This window comes from Orcinus orca, chromosome 2 (genome assembly GCF_937001465.1).
Source record: "Orcinus orca chromosome 2, mOrcOrc1.1, whole genome shotgun sequence".
In the NCBI taxonomy this organism is placed as follows: domain Eukaryota; kingdom Metazoa; phylum Chordata; class Mammalia; order Artiodactyla; family Delphinidae; genus Orcinus; species Orcinus orca.
Window position 1 is genome coordinate 16,322,741 of NC_064560.1, and position 16,489 is coordinate 16,339,229.

At 36.2% G+C, this 16,489-nt stretch overlaps 1 protein-coding gene across 36 annotated transcripts in view; it reads left to right on the forward strand.

Annotated features, from left to right (window-relative positions):
• The window catches only part of CCDC7 (coiled-coil domain containing 7), a 293,096-nt gene that overhangs the window by 22,556 nt on the left and 254,051 nt on the right, over positions 1–16,489 (forward strand). For all 36 annotated transcript variants that reach the window (XR_007475369.1, XR_007475372.1, XR_007475373.1 and 33 more), the window contains 3 exons: positions 9,731–9,751; positions 10,064–10,096; positions 11,627–11,790. Coding sequence is in view for 27 of the 36 variants with exons in the window: in XM_049705547.1 (XP_049561504.1) it covers positions 9,731–9,751; positions 10,064–10,096; positions 11,627–11,790 (218 nt within the window). In the remaining 9 variants the exon portion in view is untranslated. The remainder of the gene's footprint in view (positions 1–9,730; positions 9,752–10,063; positions 10,097–11,626; positions 11,791–16,489) is intronic.

The window sequence follows — 16,489 nt, forward strand, 5'->3', positions numbered from 1 at the left end:
TTTCTCCATTGTATATTCTTGCTTCCTTTATCAAAATTAAGGTGACCATAAGTGCGTGGGTTTACCTCTGGGTTTTCTATCCTGTTCCGTTGATCTATAATTCTGTTTTTATGCCAGTACCATACTGTCTTGATTACTGTAGCTTTGTAGTATAGTCTGAAGTCTGGAAGCCTGATTCCTCCATCTCCGTTTTTCTTTCTCAAGATTGCTTTGGCTATCCGGGGTCTTTTGTGTTTCCATACAAATTGTGAAATTTTTTATTCTTGTTCTGTGAAAAATGCCATTGGCAGTTTGATTGGGATTGCTGTGAATATGTAGATCGCTTTTGGTAGTAGAGTCATTTTCACAATGTTTATTCTTCCATTCCAAGAACATGGTATATCTCTCCATTTGTTTGTACCATCTTTAATTTCTTTCATCAGTGTCTTATAGTTTTCTGCGTACAGGTCTTTTGTCTCCTTAGGTAGGTTTATTCCTAGGCATTTTATTCTTTTTGTTGCAGTGGTAAGTGGGACTGTTTCTTTAATTTCTATTTCAGATTTTTCATCATTAGTGTATAGGAATGCAAGAGATTTCTGTGCATTAATTTTGTATTCTGCCACTTTACCAAATTCATTGATTAGCTTTAGTAGTTTTCTGGTAGCATCTTTAGGATTCTATGTATAGTATGTCATCCACAAACAGTGAAAGCTTTACTTCTTCTTTTCCAGTTTGGATTCCTTTTATTTCTTTTTCTTCTCTGATTGCTGTGGCTAAAACTTCCAAAACTGTATTGAATAAGAGTGGTGAGAGTGGGCAACCTTGTCTTGTTCCTGATTTTAGAGGAAATGGTTTCAGATTTTCACCATTGAGAATGACGTTGGCTGTGGGTTTGTCATATATGGCCTTTATTATGTTGAGTTAAGTTCCCTCTATGCCTAGTTTCTGGAGAGTTTTTATAAATAGATGTTGAATTTTGTCAAAAGCTTTTTCTGCATCTACTGAGATTATCATATGGTTTTTATCCTTCAATTTGTTAATATGGTGTATCACATTGATTGATTTGCATATATTGAAGAATCCTTGCATTTCTTTATCAAGTGGATAAACCCCATTTGATCATGGTGTATGATCCTTTTAATGTGCTGTTGGATTCTGTTTGCTAATATTTTGTTGAGGATTTCTGCATCCATGTTCATCAGTGATATTGGCCTGTAGTTTTCTTTTTTTGTAACATCTTTTTCTGGTTTTGGTATCAGGGTGATGGTGGCCTCATAGAATGAGTTTGGGAGTGTTACTCCCTCGGCTATATTTTGGAAGCGTTTAAGAAGGATAGGTGTTACCTCTTCTCTAAATGTTTGATAGTATTTGCCTGTGAATCCATCGGTCCTTGGCTTTTGCTTGTTGGAAGATGTTAAATCACAGTTTTCAATTTCAGTGCTTGTGATTGGTCTGTTTATATTTTCTATTTCTTCCTGGTTCAGTCTCAGAAGGTTGTACTTTTCTAAGAATTTGTCCATTTCTTCCAGGTTGTCCATTTTATTGGCATTGAGTTGCTTGCAGTAATCTCTCATGGTCCTTTGTATTTCTGCAGTGTCAGTCATTATTTCTCCTTTTTCATTTCTAATTGTGTTGATTTGAGACTTTTCCCTTTTTTTCTTGATGAGTCTGGCTAGTGGTTTATCAATTTTGTTTATCTTCTCAAAGAACCAGCTTTTAGTTTTATTGATCTTTGCTGTTCTTTCCTTTATTTCTTTTTCATTTACTTCTGATCTGATCTTTATGATTTCTTTCATTCTGCTAACGTTGGAGTTTTTTTGGTCTTCTTTCTCTAATTGCTTTAGGTGGTTTATTTGAGATTTTTTCTTGTTTCTTGAGGTAGGATTGTATTGCTATAAACTTTCCTCTTAGAACTGCTTTTGCTATATACCATAGTTTTTGGGTCATCGTGTTTTCATTGTCATTTGTAGGTATTTTTTTATTTCCTCTTTAACTTATTCAGTGATCTCTTGGTTATTTAGTAGTGTATTGTTTAGCCTCCATGTGTTTGTGTTTTTTACAGTGTTTTTCCTGTAATTGATATCTAGTCTCATAACGTTGTGGTCAGAACAGATACTTGATACGATTTCAGTTTTCTTAAATTTACCAAGGCTTGATTTGTGACCCAACATATGATCTATCCTGGAGAATGTTCCATGAGCACTTGAGAAGAATGTGTATTCCATTGTTTTTGGATGGAATGTCCTATAAATATCAATTAACTCTATCTTGTTTAATGTATCATTTAAAGCTTGTGTTTCCTTATTTATTTTCATTTTGGATGATCTGTCCATTGGTGAAAGTGGGGAGTTAAAGTCCCCTACTATGATTGTGTTAGTGTCAATTCCCCATTTATGGCTGTTAGTATTTGCCTTATGTATTGAGGTGCTCCTGTGTGCATAAATATTTATAACTGTTATTCTTGGATTGATCCCTTGATCATTATTTTGTGTCCTTCTTTGACTCTTGTAATAGTCTTTATTTTAAAGTCTATTTTGTCTGATATGAGAATTGCTACTCCAGCTTTCTTTTGATTTCCTTTTGCGTGGAATATCTTTTTCCATCCCCTCATTTTCAGTCTGTATGTGTCTAGGTCTGAAGTGGGTCTCTTGTAGACAGCATATATATGGGTCTTGTTTTTGTATCCATTCAGCGAGCCTGTGTCTTTTGCTTGGAGCATTTAATCCATTCACGTTTAAGGTAGTTATTGATATGTATGTTCCTCTTACCATTTTCTTAATTGTTTTGGGTTTGTTTATGTAGGTCCTTTTCTTCTCTTGTGTTTCCCACTTAGAGAAGTTCCTTTAGCATTTGTTGTAGAGCTGGTTTGGTGGTGCTGAATTCTCTTAGCTTTTGCTTGTCTGTATAGCCTTTGATTTCTCCATCGAATCTGAATGAAATCCTTGATGGGTAGAGTAATCTTGGTTGTAGGTTCTTCCTTTTCATCACTTTAAATATGTCATGCCACTCCCTTCTGGCTTGCAGAGTTTCTGCTGAGAAATCAGCTCTTACTCTATGGGAGTTCCCTTGTTTGTTATTTGCTGTTTTTCCCTTGCTGCTTTCAATAATTTTTCTTTGTCTTTAATTTTTTGCAATTTGATTACTATACGTCTTGGCGTGTTTCTCCTTGGGTTTATCCTGTATGGTCCTCTCTGCTTTTTCTGGATTTGGGTGGCTGTTTCCCTTCCCATGTTAGGGAAGGTTTTGACTATAATCTCTTCAGATATTTTCTCGGGTCCTTTCTCTCTCTCTTCTCCTTCTGGGACCCCTTTAATGTGAATATTGTTGTGTTTAATGTTGTCCCAGATGTCCCTTAGGCTGTCTTCATTTCTTTTCGTTCTTTTTTCTGTTCCGCAGCAGTGAATTCCACCATTCTATCTACCAGGTCAGTTATCCGTTCTTCTGCCTCAGTTATTCTGCTGTTGATTCCTTCTAGTGTATTTTTTATTTCAGTTATTGTATTGTTCATCTCTGTTTGTTCTTTAATTCTTCTAGGTAAATATTTTTTGCATCTTCTCGATCTTTGCTTCCATTCTTTTTCCGAGTTCCTGGGTCATCTTCAGTATCATTTTTCTGAATTCGTTTTCTGGAAAGTTGCCTATCTCCACTTCATTTAGTTGTCTTTTCTGGGGTTTTGTCTTGTTTCTTCATCTGGTACATAGCCCTCTGTCTTTTAATCTTGTCTGTCTTTCTGTGAATGTGGTTTTTGTTCCACAGGCTGCAGAATTATTGTTCTTGCTTCTGATGTCTGCCCTCTGGTGAATGAGGCTATCTAAGAGGCTTGTGTAAGTTTCCTGATGGGAGGGACTGGTGGTGGGTAGAGCTGGCTGTTGCTCTGGTGGGAAGAGCTCAGTAAAACTTTAATCTGCTTGTCTGCTGATGGGTGGGGCTGTGTTCCTTCCCTGTTGGTTGTTTGGCCTGAGGTGACCCAACAGGGGAGCCTACCCAGGCTCTTTGGTGCGGCTAATGGTAGACTCTGGGAGGGCTCACGCCAAGCAATACTTCCCAGAACTTCTGCTGCCAGTGTCATTGTCCTCACGGTGAGACACAGCCACGCTCCGCCTCTGCAGGCGACCCTCCAACACTAGCCAGGTAGGTCTGGTTCAGTCTCCTGTGGCGTCACTGCTCCTTCCCCTGGGTCCCGATGCGCACACTACTTTGTGTGTGCTGTCCAAGAGTAGAGTCTCTGTTTCCCCGAGTCCTGTCGAAGTCTTGTAATCAAATCCCACTAGCCTTCAAAGTATAATTCTCTAGGAACACCTGCTCCCATTGCCAGACGCCCAGGTTGGGAAGTTTGATGTGGGGCTTGGAACCTTCACTCCAGTGGGTGGACTTCTGTGGTATAAGTGTTCTCCAGTCTGTGAGTCACCCACCCAGCAGTTAGGGGATTTGATTTTACTGTGATTGCGCCCCTCCTACCGTCTCATTGTGGCTTCACCTTTGTCTCTGGATGTGGGGTATTTTTTTTGGTGAGTTCCAGTGTCTTCCTGTCGATGATTGTTCTGCAGTTAGTTGTGATTCCCAGAGATCTCACAAGCGGGAGTGATAGCCCGTCCTTCTACTCCGCCATCTTGAACGCAGCCTCTCCTTTAGCTTTTGAGCATGTTTAAGACGGTAGATTTAAAGTTTTTGTCTACTAAATCCAATATGTGAGTTTCCTCAGGGACAATGTTTGTTTATTTTTCCAAGGAATTAGTGGTACTTTCTTGTTCTTGTGAATGCTTCATAAGTTTTGTTGAAAACTAGACATTTTTAATTTTATAACTCTGGACATCAGATTTTCCTCTCCTCAAATTTTATTCTTATTTCTTGCTGTATTGATTGTTTAGTGATTTTCCTAAACTATTATTTTATAAAATAGATTTTATTTTAAGAGTAGTTTTATGTTCTCAGCAAAGCTGTGCAGATAGTACGGAGAATTCCCATATACCCCTTTTTCCCACTTGCACAACCTCCCCTACTATCAACATTGTGCACCAGAGTGATATCTTTTTTATGAATTATGAACCTATATTGACAGCATTATCACCCAAAGTCCATAGTTTACATAAGGTTTCCTCTTGGTGGTGTACATTCTGTGGGTTTTAACTAATGTATGATGACATGCATCACAATGATGCTATCATACAGAATAGTTTCACTGCCCTAAAAATCCTCTCTGCTCCACTTATGCATCCCTCCCTGCCCCCTAAAAATCCTGGAAGCTTCTGATTTTTATGTTTCCATATTTTTCCTTTTTTACCATGTTGTATAGTTGGAATTATACAGTTTGGAGTGTTTTTGGATTGGCTTATTTCACTTAGTAGTAAGGATTTAAGATTCCTATATGTCTTTTCATGGATTGATAGCTCGTTTGTTTTTAGTGCAGAATAATCCATTGTCTTGTGCCACAGGTTGTTTATCTATTTACCTACTGAAAGGCAGCATGCTTCCTTCCACGTTTCAGCAGTTACAAATAAAGATGCTATAAACATCTGTGTGCAGGTGTTTTTATGTGTATAAGTTTTCAATTCATTTGGGTAAACACCAAGTAGTAAGTGTATGTTTAATTACTAAAAAAAATCCCTCAAAACTTGGCCCCATCCCCAGAATTTTTAACTCTCAAGCTTGTCCATGCTGAGCCTGCAGCGATTCACCATTTACACTTTAGGTTTTTGTACCCCAGTACTGTGGAGGTTTGTGCTCACAGATTTCTGCTCCAGTAATTTGTGATCTTCTGTATTGCCTGTCTCTCCAATTTTGGAGGCCATAGTTTTTGCTCTGTGACTTTAGTTCTGTGATAGATTTAAGAAGATTTGTTGATTTTTAATTTGTTCAGCTTTTTACTTGTTGTTAGGACAATGTGGTGGATCTAGGCTTCTTACGTGCCAAATTGGAAAATAGAAATCTAAACTGTTTTTCAAGTTTGTAGTTTTTGTTGTGTTTCATCTCTCAGGTTTCTGTTCCTATAGATGTGGTCAGCTAGTGGGTTTGACAGAGATTTCCTTAAGTGCCTGGAGCCACAAAAACATAAAGAAAAGGAGAAAAAAAAATTCTCCTGGCATTTGAAGACTGGCTCTGTTTTGAGGCACTTCTTTAAAACTTAGCCAGGCTGTTTACAGAACTGCCTTAGCCTTAATTTTCTACTTGTGTGGAGCTAAAGACCAGGCAGAGGTGAAAGTTTAGTGTCTACTACGATATTTTCTGAGCATGAGTCCTGCTCTGGGCAAGTGTGTAGCTTACTAGATTCCCCCTAATATATGGGAATTTCAAAATCCTTATTTTTCCAAAGTAACTCTCTCCCGTTTTTACTTCTAGGCTTTGACATGTATATTGTTTGCCTCAGCTATAATCATTTTCTGCAGGGAGCAGTGGCTTGTTTAACTACCTTTCAGTTTTTTTGAGGAATACTGTCCACTTCGCTGGTTTTCTGCCCTGAGAGAGTTCTGAGATGAAACAAAGGTAAAAGCTACAAGTCCTTCAAGGAACCTCTAGACAGGACAAAACAGAAAAACACAATTCCTCTTTTTTCCTCCAGAACTGTAATATATACCCACACCAGGAATGGAGGCTGCTGTCTTTAAGACTGCCAGTGCTCTGGGGAAGTGGGTGGGGCAAGGCTAAGTTTAAATGCCGCAAAGGTCTCCTAGCATGTTTAACCTGCATTTTTCTTGATCCATCACTATTTGGCTCCTGTAAAGCCTTCAGTGTTTCCCAGAGTTTTCACAAAGTTGATTGTAACAGTTTTTGCTCACTTTTTCTTCAGTGTTTTCTGTGGAGGATAGGCCCTTGGAACTCCCTACAGCCATTTTTGCTGTCATCACTCCCTAATTCCCCAAATAGGTTTATCTTTCTGGTGGAAATTTGCAACTGACTGTGAATTTTATAAAGAAGTTAAATGGACCAAGAATAACCAAGTGAGTTCTGAAGACAAAGAACAGGTGAGAGGACTTGCCCTAGCAGATATCAAGACTTGTTAGAAAGCTATATGAATTATGGTTGTGTGCTTTTGGTGCAAGGTTAGATAGACCAATGGAATTGAATAAAGGCTCAGAAATAGACCCTTTTATATATGGAAAATTTTATTAATGATAGAGAAGTAGTAGCATAATAAATGGCCCTGGAACAGTGGTTATTTATAAGATAAAAAAAGTTTATTCTTTATAGTATATACAAAAATCATTTTCTGATGGACTAAAGACCTAATAAAAAATCAAAAGCAATAACATATTTAGAAACAGATATAGGAGGCTGTCATTATGACCTGGAGCAAGGAACAATTACAGAAGAATATATAAGTCATAAAGGGAAAGATTGCTAAATTCAACTATATTAAAACCTCTATTGTGTAAAAAATTCATAAAGAGAAGTGCAGAAGTTTCAAATAGCGGAAAATACTTAGATCACATATATCAGACAGAGGAAATCCAGAGTATATAGATAACATTTACCTGTCAATAAGTATAAGGTAAATCAATACAAGATGCTCAAAGGAGATAAAAAAGGTGTTTGCAAAGGAGGAAATACAAATAGCCCATAAAAATATCAAGATGTATTCTACCCTTTTAGTAATTTTTAGTATCCAGGGAATGTGATTATGGATGTTACCATCATAAAAAAGTAAAATGTTGACTTTTAAACAAGGTTTTATAAAATTCTTCCATTGAGTGCATATTTCCTTCCAGTACTGCCCAACATTGTTCTACCTTTTCCCACACAGTACTCTTCAAAAATATTCTTATACTTACTTCATATTTCTCCCATTTATCTGTACTTCAGTTTGCCTTCTGCCCGCAATGTCTACTGAACTAGCCATCTGAAGATAGTAATGACTCCCATAGTGTTAAATCAAGTGTGCATCTTTCTTGACACCTCAGCAGATTTGACATTGTTGACCATTTTGTTCTTGAAGTGCCTTTCCCTTGGCTTCTGTGACACCCTGTGTCTATCTGGTATGTCAGTTTCATATTACTATTACTTTCCTTTTTTTTTAAACATTATGCTATCTATCTTCTCTTTAGGAAGCTTTTTATAACAGCTACATTAAATGCCAGCCCCATTAACAACAATTTTGTAGAGTAGGGTATTTCCTTGTTACTTTGCTTATAGTTTTTTCTTGTGTTCATTTTCTGAGATTAACTTATTGTTTTGCTAGGTTAGAATGTGTGGTAAAATAGTTTCTAAATCTCTGAATTCTTGCAAATAGTTTCATTTTGGCTTCACATTTAAATGATAATATCTTTAAAATTAGAATGGAGGTTTAATATTTCCCCCAAGAACTTTATAGACGTTGCTCCGTAGTATCATAGAAGTTTTTTTTCTGCTTAGTGTTGTGTCTAATGTTGGTTTTCCTCACTTCTGGGCAATTTTCATATTCCACTTATTTTTATCAATAATGTCCTACATTCAGCAGTACCAGTAATAATTGATGGTGTGTTATTGATGGTTCAGTAGTTAAGAAAGCCACTGTTCTCTAGGCTTTAAGTGGTTTAAGTAATTGTAGAACCCTGACTGCAATGAGTGGATGAATTGATACATACAAGGGATTCCCATTACGTTCCCAGACAGTAAAGGAGATTTTGAGAACCTTGGAATCTCTCCAGATAGTGGAAAGAATGACTTTATTGCAAGGTAGTATGCCTTATTGGACATTACTTTCTAAATCCTTATACAGCTGAAAATATTTTCCTTCAGATGTGGACATTAATTTGCTGTGGTATGTTTTCTTGAGGGTCTCAGCCCTTTTTGCTTAGACCTATGCTTTCTTATTACTTAGTGCAGTGATTCTTAAACTTTAGCATGCAAAGGAATCAACTGGAGGGATAGATAGTTTAAATACAAATTACTGGTCCTACTTACTAGAGCTTTGGAGTCAGTAGGCTGGGGTGGGGCCTAGTAATCTGCATTACTAACAAATATGGTTGTTTAGGTGATGCTGATGCTTTTGGTTGTGGTGTCACAGTTTTTGAACTGTTGATCTAGAGTTAGTGTCAAAGAAGAGAAATTTAGACTAGCCTGATTTTTTTCAGTTAAGCAACTTTTCTTCTGCCTGAATGCATGTAATAAAATTTTTCTTTAATAATGTAATTCAAAACTTTTATTTGGTTGTAATAGAGTGGGTTTGGTTGTTTTTTGTGGCAAATGTAATCAGGTTAGCATTACATTTAGTAAATGGTAAATATTGGTAGTTCGGACCGTGTGATAGGTTTTGTATATTCATGTTCTCTCATAATCTCCCAAACCATTTCTTTGCATTTTCCATTTAAAAAATCAAGTAGTAGTGTAATATTTTATATCTTGATTCTTAGACCTTTTAGCATAGCAAAGTTATATTGAAGAAATAATGTTCATAAGATAATGCTTTTCATTATTGTACTCTCAGCTCTATGAAAAAAATAATGCTCTTCTGAGAAGAACTTAAATTTTATTTCTTACCTATATTAAGAAAATATATGAAATCATATATGTGAATTAGTTTGGGTTTTTTTAATGTAGATCTGTAACAATGGAAGATTCTTTTTCTTTTCTAGAACTAAGTTGTCTATGCAAGATGTACTAAAAACTCTGTAAATATAAAAATATTGTGATTGGATTATAGATTTATAGTTATATTTTAGAAACTTGTGTATTTTGGTGATTGAAAATTTCAAGAGACTTGAATTAAATATTTTATTATATCATACATTGTGAGGAACTTTATTTTTAAATGTTTTCATTAAAACTTTATTTTCAGATTTTGGAATCTCTTTTTAAGGTATGTTCAATATATTGCCTACTAAAATTTAATACAGAAATACATATAAGTGAAAAAGCGTTTTCTAAGTTTTGAGGAAGTAAAAATAACTCCCAAACTTGCTGCTATATATATTTAAAAATTTTACGTTTCAGTTACATGTTTCCTTAGCCCCATTCTGAACCCTAAGATAAAATGATGTTTGGTGTAGGACTAATATTTGATACACACACACACACACACACACACATACACACACACACACTCATTTATTTCACTGCAGAAATTGACTTGTCAATATTGTTTCCTTTCTGTTCCTTCTTTTATTTAAAGTGGTTTCAGCGACAGGTCAATCAGATGGAAGAGGTAAGTGTAGCATTTCTTGTTAATTAAGTTAATATTTTGTCTCATTTGAAAACCAGTTTGAGGTATAAGTTAAAAATTTTTAATAACCATTGGTTATAATCTTTTGATTTAGGTAAAGAAGGAATAAATGGGTAGACTAAAATGTTTCTTAGTGATTTATATACAATACTCCTGCATGTATGTGGTCTACTCTGAATTTGACCCATTCTTTCTCCTAAAATTGAAAAATGGAAAATTAATTATTATTCTTTCCATAATTTACACAAAATAGTAAATAAGTGGCAAGACAAAACTTATCAACTTAAATATTTCTCCTGTATTTAAAAAGTCATGCATAATATGATATATGCTTATTCATAAAATTATATATTTGTTTTCTTTAAATTTAATGTTATTTTAATGAGTTTTTTATACTTTTATTTTCACGTGCTTTGCCACCAGTTTGAGAAATACTGGTCTCTATCCTTATTTTGGAAAAGATTTTATGTATGCTGTTAATACAGCAGAATGATTTCCAGGATAGCCTTAGGGAATTAGAGAATTATTCTAGTTCTACCTTGGCTATGTTTGTGGTTTAGTCCTTAAAGTTCTGGGAAAAGCTGCCTGTGGGGAATGTGCCATGCCAGGGACCTTGCCAGGAAACCATCCGTAGGGGTGGTGCTGTTGAAATTTGCTGGAGGTGAGTACTACTAGTTACACTGTGTACTGCCCTAGGATTAAGCAGAGAGATGACAGAACTTGGAAGAAAAGCTTCTTCCTCCTCTAGTGTCTAGGGCCCTCTGCTGACAAAAGTTAACATCATGCTGCCTGTCAAGACAGAAATGTTCCACTACTATAAACAGGACAGTGAAGAATGGATTTTAGATGAGAGGCAATAAATTGATAATTGTAGCTGATTGCTATGTCACTTTTTAGGTTCAGTTTATGATTGATGTCCTTTTATTAGGGATCTTGCCCTTGTCCATAGAGTATTCACACAACTTCAGCTTCCCTTCCACCTGTTCTGCATCCCACAGTCTCAGACTTCCAGTACATTACCCAGTACTTACTTCCTGCTGTTATATCTTAATCCCATTCAGGTAACCATTACTAAAGTGAAGTCTCTGTTTTAAATTCCCAATGTTAGAATTTCTATTTGCTATGTCCTAAGACTATGGTTTGACTACTTTTCTTTTTTCAGCTCTTCCTCCCATCATAAGGATTAGAGTTCTCTTTTAAATATTTTGAATTGCCTTTAACTGATCCTGTTATAATTGTTATTTAACTTGCTTAAAATTCTTATATATTAAAATAATAAACAGAAGATTGAATTTGAGCTCTGACATGTAAAAGCCAACACTTAGCTATAATTCTGTTGCTAGGCAATTGCTCATATAATTTCACTAATATTGTGAAATATTAGTATGTGATTATAGCTATAGATAAGAATAATACAATATTTATATATGATAAATGAAATGATGAAATTTCTTTGAGGTATGGGAGAAAAATGAGTATTTCCTAAGTAACTGGCTAATTTTATTATTTTAGATAAGTAGAGGTCAAACTTTTTCAGCAGAGTTTCCAGCACCTGATAAAACAGTCAGTTTAAGCATTGCACAAATAGTAAAGCAGATGCACAAACTTGAAGAACTGAAAAATCGCCTTAAAGAAAGGTCTAAATTCACCTTCAAAGACATGTCATCTAAACCCAAGTAAGTAAAATGTAAGAGTTAAAAGAATTAAACAGTAAGAGTGGGTATATAATTAGTAATGAATGGAAGATAATGGTTCAGATTTTATACTATACATAGAGCTTCTAAATCAAATCAGAAGATCTAGCCAGCTCGTTCCTGTTTGAAATTTTTAATAGTTTGAAATGGGACTAGGCACGTGTGGCTATGAAAATTAAAGTTCAGTTAAATTTAATTAAAAAACCAATTCTTTAGTCACACTAGCCACATTTCAAGTGCCTAGTAGCCACATGTGCCTGTTGTTTGAAAGTTCTATTGGACACTGCTGGCTTTGAAATATCTGGCTTATAAACTCTTCTCTCAGTTTGATTAGGTAGCTTCCTTAATATATTTAAGGTGTAGTGAAATAGTTCGTTGTTCAAGAACACCATCTTTAAAAATTGCACAGGGACAGGGATATGTTCCAAAGATTAAATTTGTACTTTTTAGTTGAGAAAATCCTTTTTTTGGTAGGTGGGAGGAAGATTCAGATGAATGATTACAAGAATACTTCCATTATCTGTTGACATTCATGTTTGATATTTGAGGTTTATCTGTCTTGAAATTAAATAGATGAATAAATCATCATCATAGAATATCTTCAGTGATATTTTGCACCTCCATAGTTATTTTTTCTTGTGGTGAGAACACTTCAGATCTACTCTTTCAGCAAATTTCAGGTATACAGTACAATGGTATTATGAACAGTAAACACCATGCTAATGTTCTAAACATTAGATCTTTAGAACTTATTCATCTTATAACTGTAAGTTTGTACTTTTTGACCAACATCACCGCATTTCCCCAATCCCCCTCAGCCCCTGGCAACCACCATTTCTGCTTTCTGGTTCTAAGAATATATGTATATATCTCATTTTGTTTATCCATTCATCTATTGATGGTTACTTTCATATCCTGGTTATTGTAAATAATGCTGCAATGAACATATCAACATTGGGGAGAATATATATTTTTGAATTAGTTTTTTTGTTTTCTCTGGAAAAATACCCAGAAGTGGAATTACTAGATCATATGGCAGTACTATTTTTAATTTTTTGAGGAACCTCCATATTGTTTTCCATAGTGGCCACATTAGTTTGCATTTCTATCAACAGTGCATGAAGGTTCCCTTTTCTGCACATCCTTGCCCACAGTTATTTTTTTGGTCTTTTGGATGATAACCATTCTGACAGTTGGGAGGTGACTTCTCACTGTGGTTTTTGATTTGCATTTCCCTGATGATTAGCAGTGTTGAGCCTCTTTTCATGTGCCTGTTGGACATCTGCATGTCTTCTTTGAAAGAGTATTTATTCAGGTCCTCTGCCCATTTTTAATTGAATTGTTTTTTTGCTATTGTATGAGTTCTTTGTATATTTTGAATTTTAGCCTCTTACTAGATATATCATTTGTGAATGTCTTATCCCATTCATTAGGTTGCCTTTTTGTTTTGTTTTGCAAAGCTTTTTTTTTTTTTTTAGTTTGATATAATTCCACACGTTTATTTTTGCTTTTGTTGCCTTTGTCTGGGGACAGAGATCCAAAAAAATATTACTAAGACCACTGTCAAAGAGTTTACTGCCTGTGTTTCTTCTAGCATGTTTATGGTTTCAGGGTTTATATTTAAGTCTTTAATCCATTTTGAGTTTATTTTTGTATATGGTGTAAGAAAGAGGTCTAGTTTCATTCTTTTTCATGTAGCTGTCCAGTTTTTCCAACACCATTTATTGAAGAGACTGTCTCTTCCCCATTGTATATTCTTGCATCCTTTGTTGTAGAAAATTGACCATATAAGCATGGGTTCATTTCTGGACCTTCTATTCTGTTCCATTGATCCATGTGTCTCTTTTTGTGCCAGTACCATACTGTTTTGATTACTATAGCTTTGTAGCATAGTTTGAAATCACTGAGCGTGATACTGCTAGCTTTCTCAAGATTGCTTTGGTTCTTTGGGTTTTTTGTGTTTCCATAAAAACTTTAGAATTATTTGTTCTGTGAAAAATGCCATTGGTACCTTGATAGGAACTGCAGTGAATCCATAGATTGCTTTAGATTATTATGGGCACATTAGCAACATTAATTCTTCCAATCTATGAGAATAGTATATCTTTCCATTTATTTGTGTCATCTTAAATTTCTTTCATCACTTTCTTAGTTTTCATAGTACAGGTCTTTCACCTCCTTAGTTAAATTTGTTCCTAGGTATTTCATTAGTTTTGATGCAATTGCAAACGGGATTGTTTTCTTAAGTTCTCTTTCTGATAGAGCTTTATTAGTGCATAGAAATGCAACAGATATCTGTATATTAATTTTGTATTTTGCAACTTTACTGAATTATTAGTCCTAATAGTTTCTTGGTGGAGTCTTTAGGTTTTCTATGTATAGTATCATATCATCTGCAGTCAGTGACAGTTTTAAGTCTTCCTTTGCAGTTTGGATTCCTTTTATTTCTGATTGCTGTCTGATTCCTGTGGCTAGAATGTCCAATATTATGTTGAATAAAAGAGGCTAGATTAAGCATCCTTGTCTTGTTCCTGATCTCAAACTATTCCAAACTTGAAAAGGTCCTGACAGGAAATAAATGGAAGACTCTTTAGGTCTTCTTAAAAAAAAATGGGTTTTATTCTGATTATCATTGGGGAAGGTTTTGAGCAGAGCGTAACATGATCTGACATATGTTTCAAAAGGACCATTCTGACTGCTGTGTTGAAAATTGACTATACAGGGTCAGGAGTAGAAATGGGGAGTCTAGTTGGGAGACTTTTGCAGTAATCCATGGAAGAGATGATGGTGGTTCAGATCAGGGTAGTGGTTGTGGTGGAGTTGGTGAGCTTTGAGATTCTGGACATACTTTTTTTTTTTTTTTTGCGGTACGCTGGCCTCTCACTGTTGCGGCCTCTCCCGTTGCGGAGCACAGGCTCCAGACGCACAGGCTCAGTGGCCATGGCCCATGGGCCCAGCCGCTCCGCAGCATGCGGGATCCTCCCGGACTGGGGCACGAACCCGTGTCCCCTGCATCGGCAAGCGGACTCTCAACCACTGCGCCACCAGGGAAGCCCCGAGATTCTGGACATACTTTGAAGGTGGAGTCAGTAAACTCTCCTGATGGATTGGATATTGTGTGTGAGAGGAAAAATAGCCAAGAATGAGTTCAAGACTTTTGACTTGAGCAGCCAGAAGGATGGAATTGATACTACCTTCACTGGGGTAGGCTGTAGGTGAAGCAAGTTTTGAGGAGGCAGATCAGGGGTTCTGGTTTGAAGATACTGGAAATTCTGAGTTGCCAGAAATGTTGTTAGGCATATTTGAGGGAGCCATTACATATATGTTTTGGTGTTCGGGAGAGAGGTGTGAGTTGAAAATAGGAATTGGGATGCCGTTTACATATGGATGGAACTTAAGGGTAGATATATAGTGAAGGGAGTGAGTGTAAATTGAGAAGAGAGGACCAGGGACTGATCCCTGGGGCCCTTCCAACATTAAGAAGTCTGGGACAAAAGGAGGGGCTAGCAAAGGGGAATGAGGAGTGACCTAGTGAGGCAGAAAGAAAACCAGTAAATGTGCTGTCCTGTAAGATAAATGAAGAAGGAAGACTATGCAAAGGGACTGTCAATGATGTCAGATGCTGTGGGTCAGTCAAGAAGATTAGGACTAAGAACTGACCAGTGGATTTAGAAAGGATGTCATTTGTTGACCTTGAGAAGAGCAGTTGTTATGAGAAATCTCTGGACAGAGGGCAGTTGGGGACAGTAGCCATAGACAATGCTTTGGAGTGGTTTTGCTGCAAAAGGGGGGAAAGAATAGCATAGTAGCTGGAGGGAAGTGGGGACAAAATAAGGCTCTTATAAATTAGGAAAAATAACAGAATGTTTGTATGCTAATAGGAATGACCCATTAGACAGGAAAAGATTTATGATATAAAGAGTCAAAGAGGAATTGCTGGGGCAGTATCCTTGAATATGTGAGTGGAGATGAAATAGGGGCTTGAATAATTATGTATGAAACCAGGTAGGAAGGCAAAGTATCAGGGTACAGATGCTGATATAGGGTAGATGTGGTGTAGAAGCCTGTGGAAGTTCTTTTGGTTGGTTTAGTCTTCTAAGGGAAGTAGAAAGAAAGGTTATCAGGTGAGAGTGAGGATAGGATAGGAGTTTTGAGAAGAGAGATGAGGATTTGTAATAGTCACTAAATGGAAGAGTGAATGGACAGGGACATATCTTTTGATTACCTGGTGATATTGAAGGCCTACTTGAAATCATGCATTTGGAGTAAGATGTCTCTTTAATACTGTTGTCTCTGTTCAACCAATTTAGTTACCCAGTTATTTCTAATATCCTGTCTGTTGTAATGAATCATTCATAAAATCACCCTTAGCCAGCCATATAGAGTGCAAGAAACTATTTTACTATGGTATCAGATATTTTAGGAAAATGTATAATTTTATTTTACTTAGTTTAACAGGAATCTTTAGTATAGCTTTATTTCCTTGGTTTGCTGTAATTTTTATCCATTGCTTTGCTGCCAGCCCTTCTTAGTCTATTCCCTTCTTTATTTGACAGTTCTACTCTGCTTTTATTTCCGGTCCTTTTTTTTTTTTTTTTTTTTTTTTGCGGTACGCGGGCCTCTCACTGTTGTGGTCTCTCCCGTTGCGGAGCACAGCCTTCGGACGCGCAGGCTCAGCGGC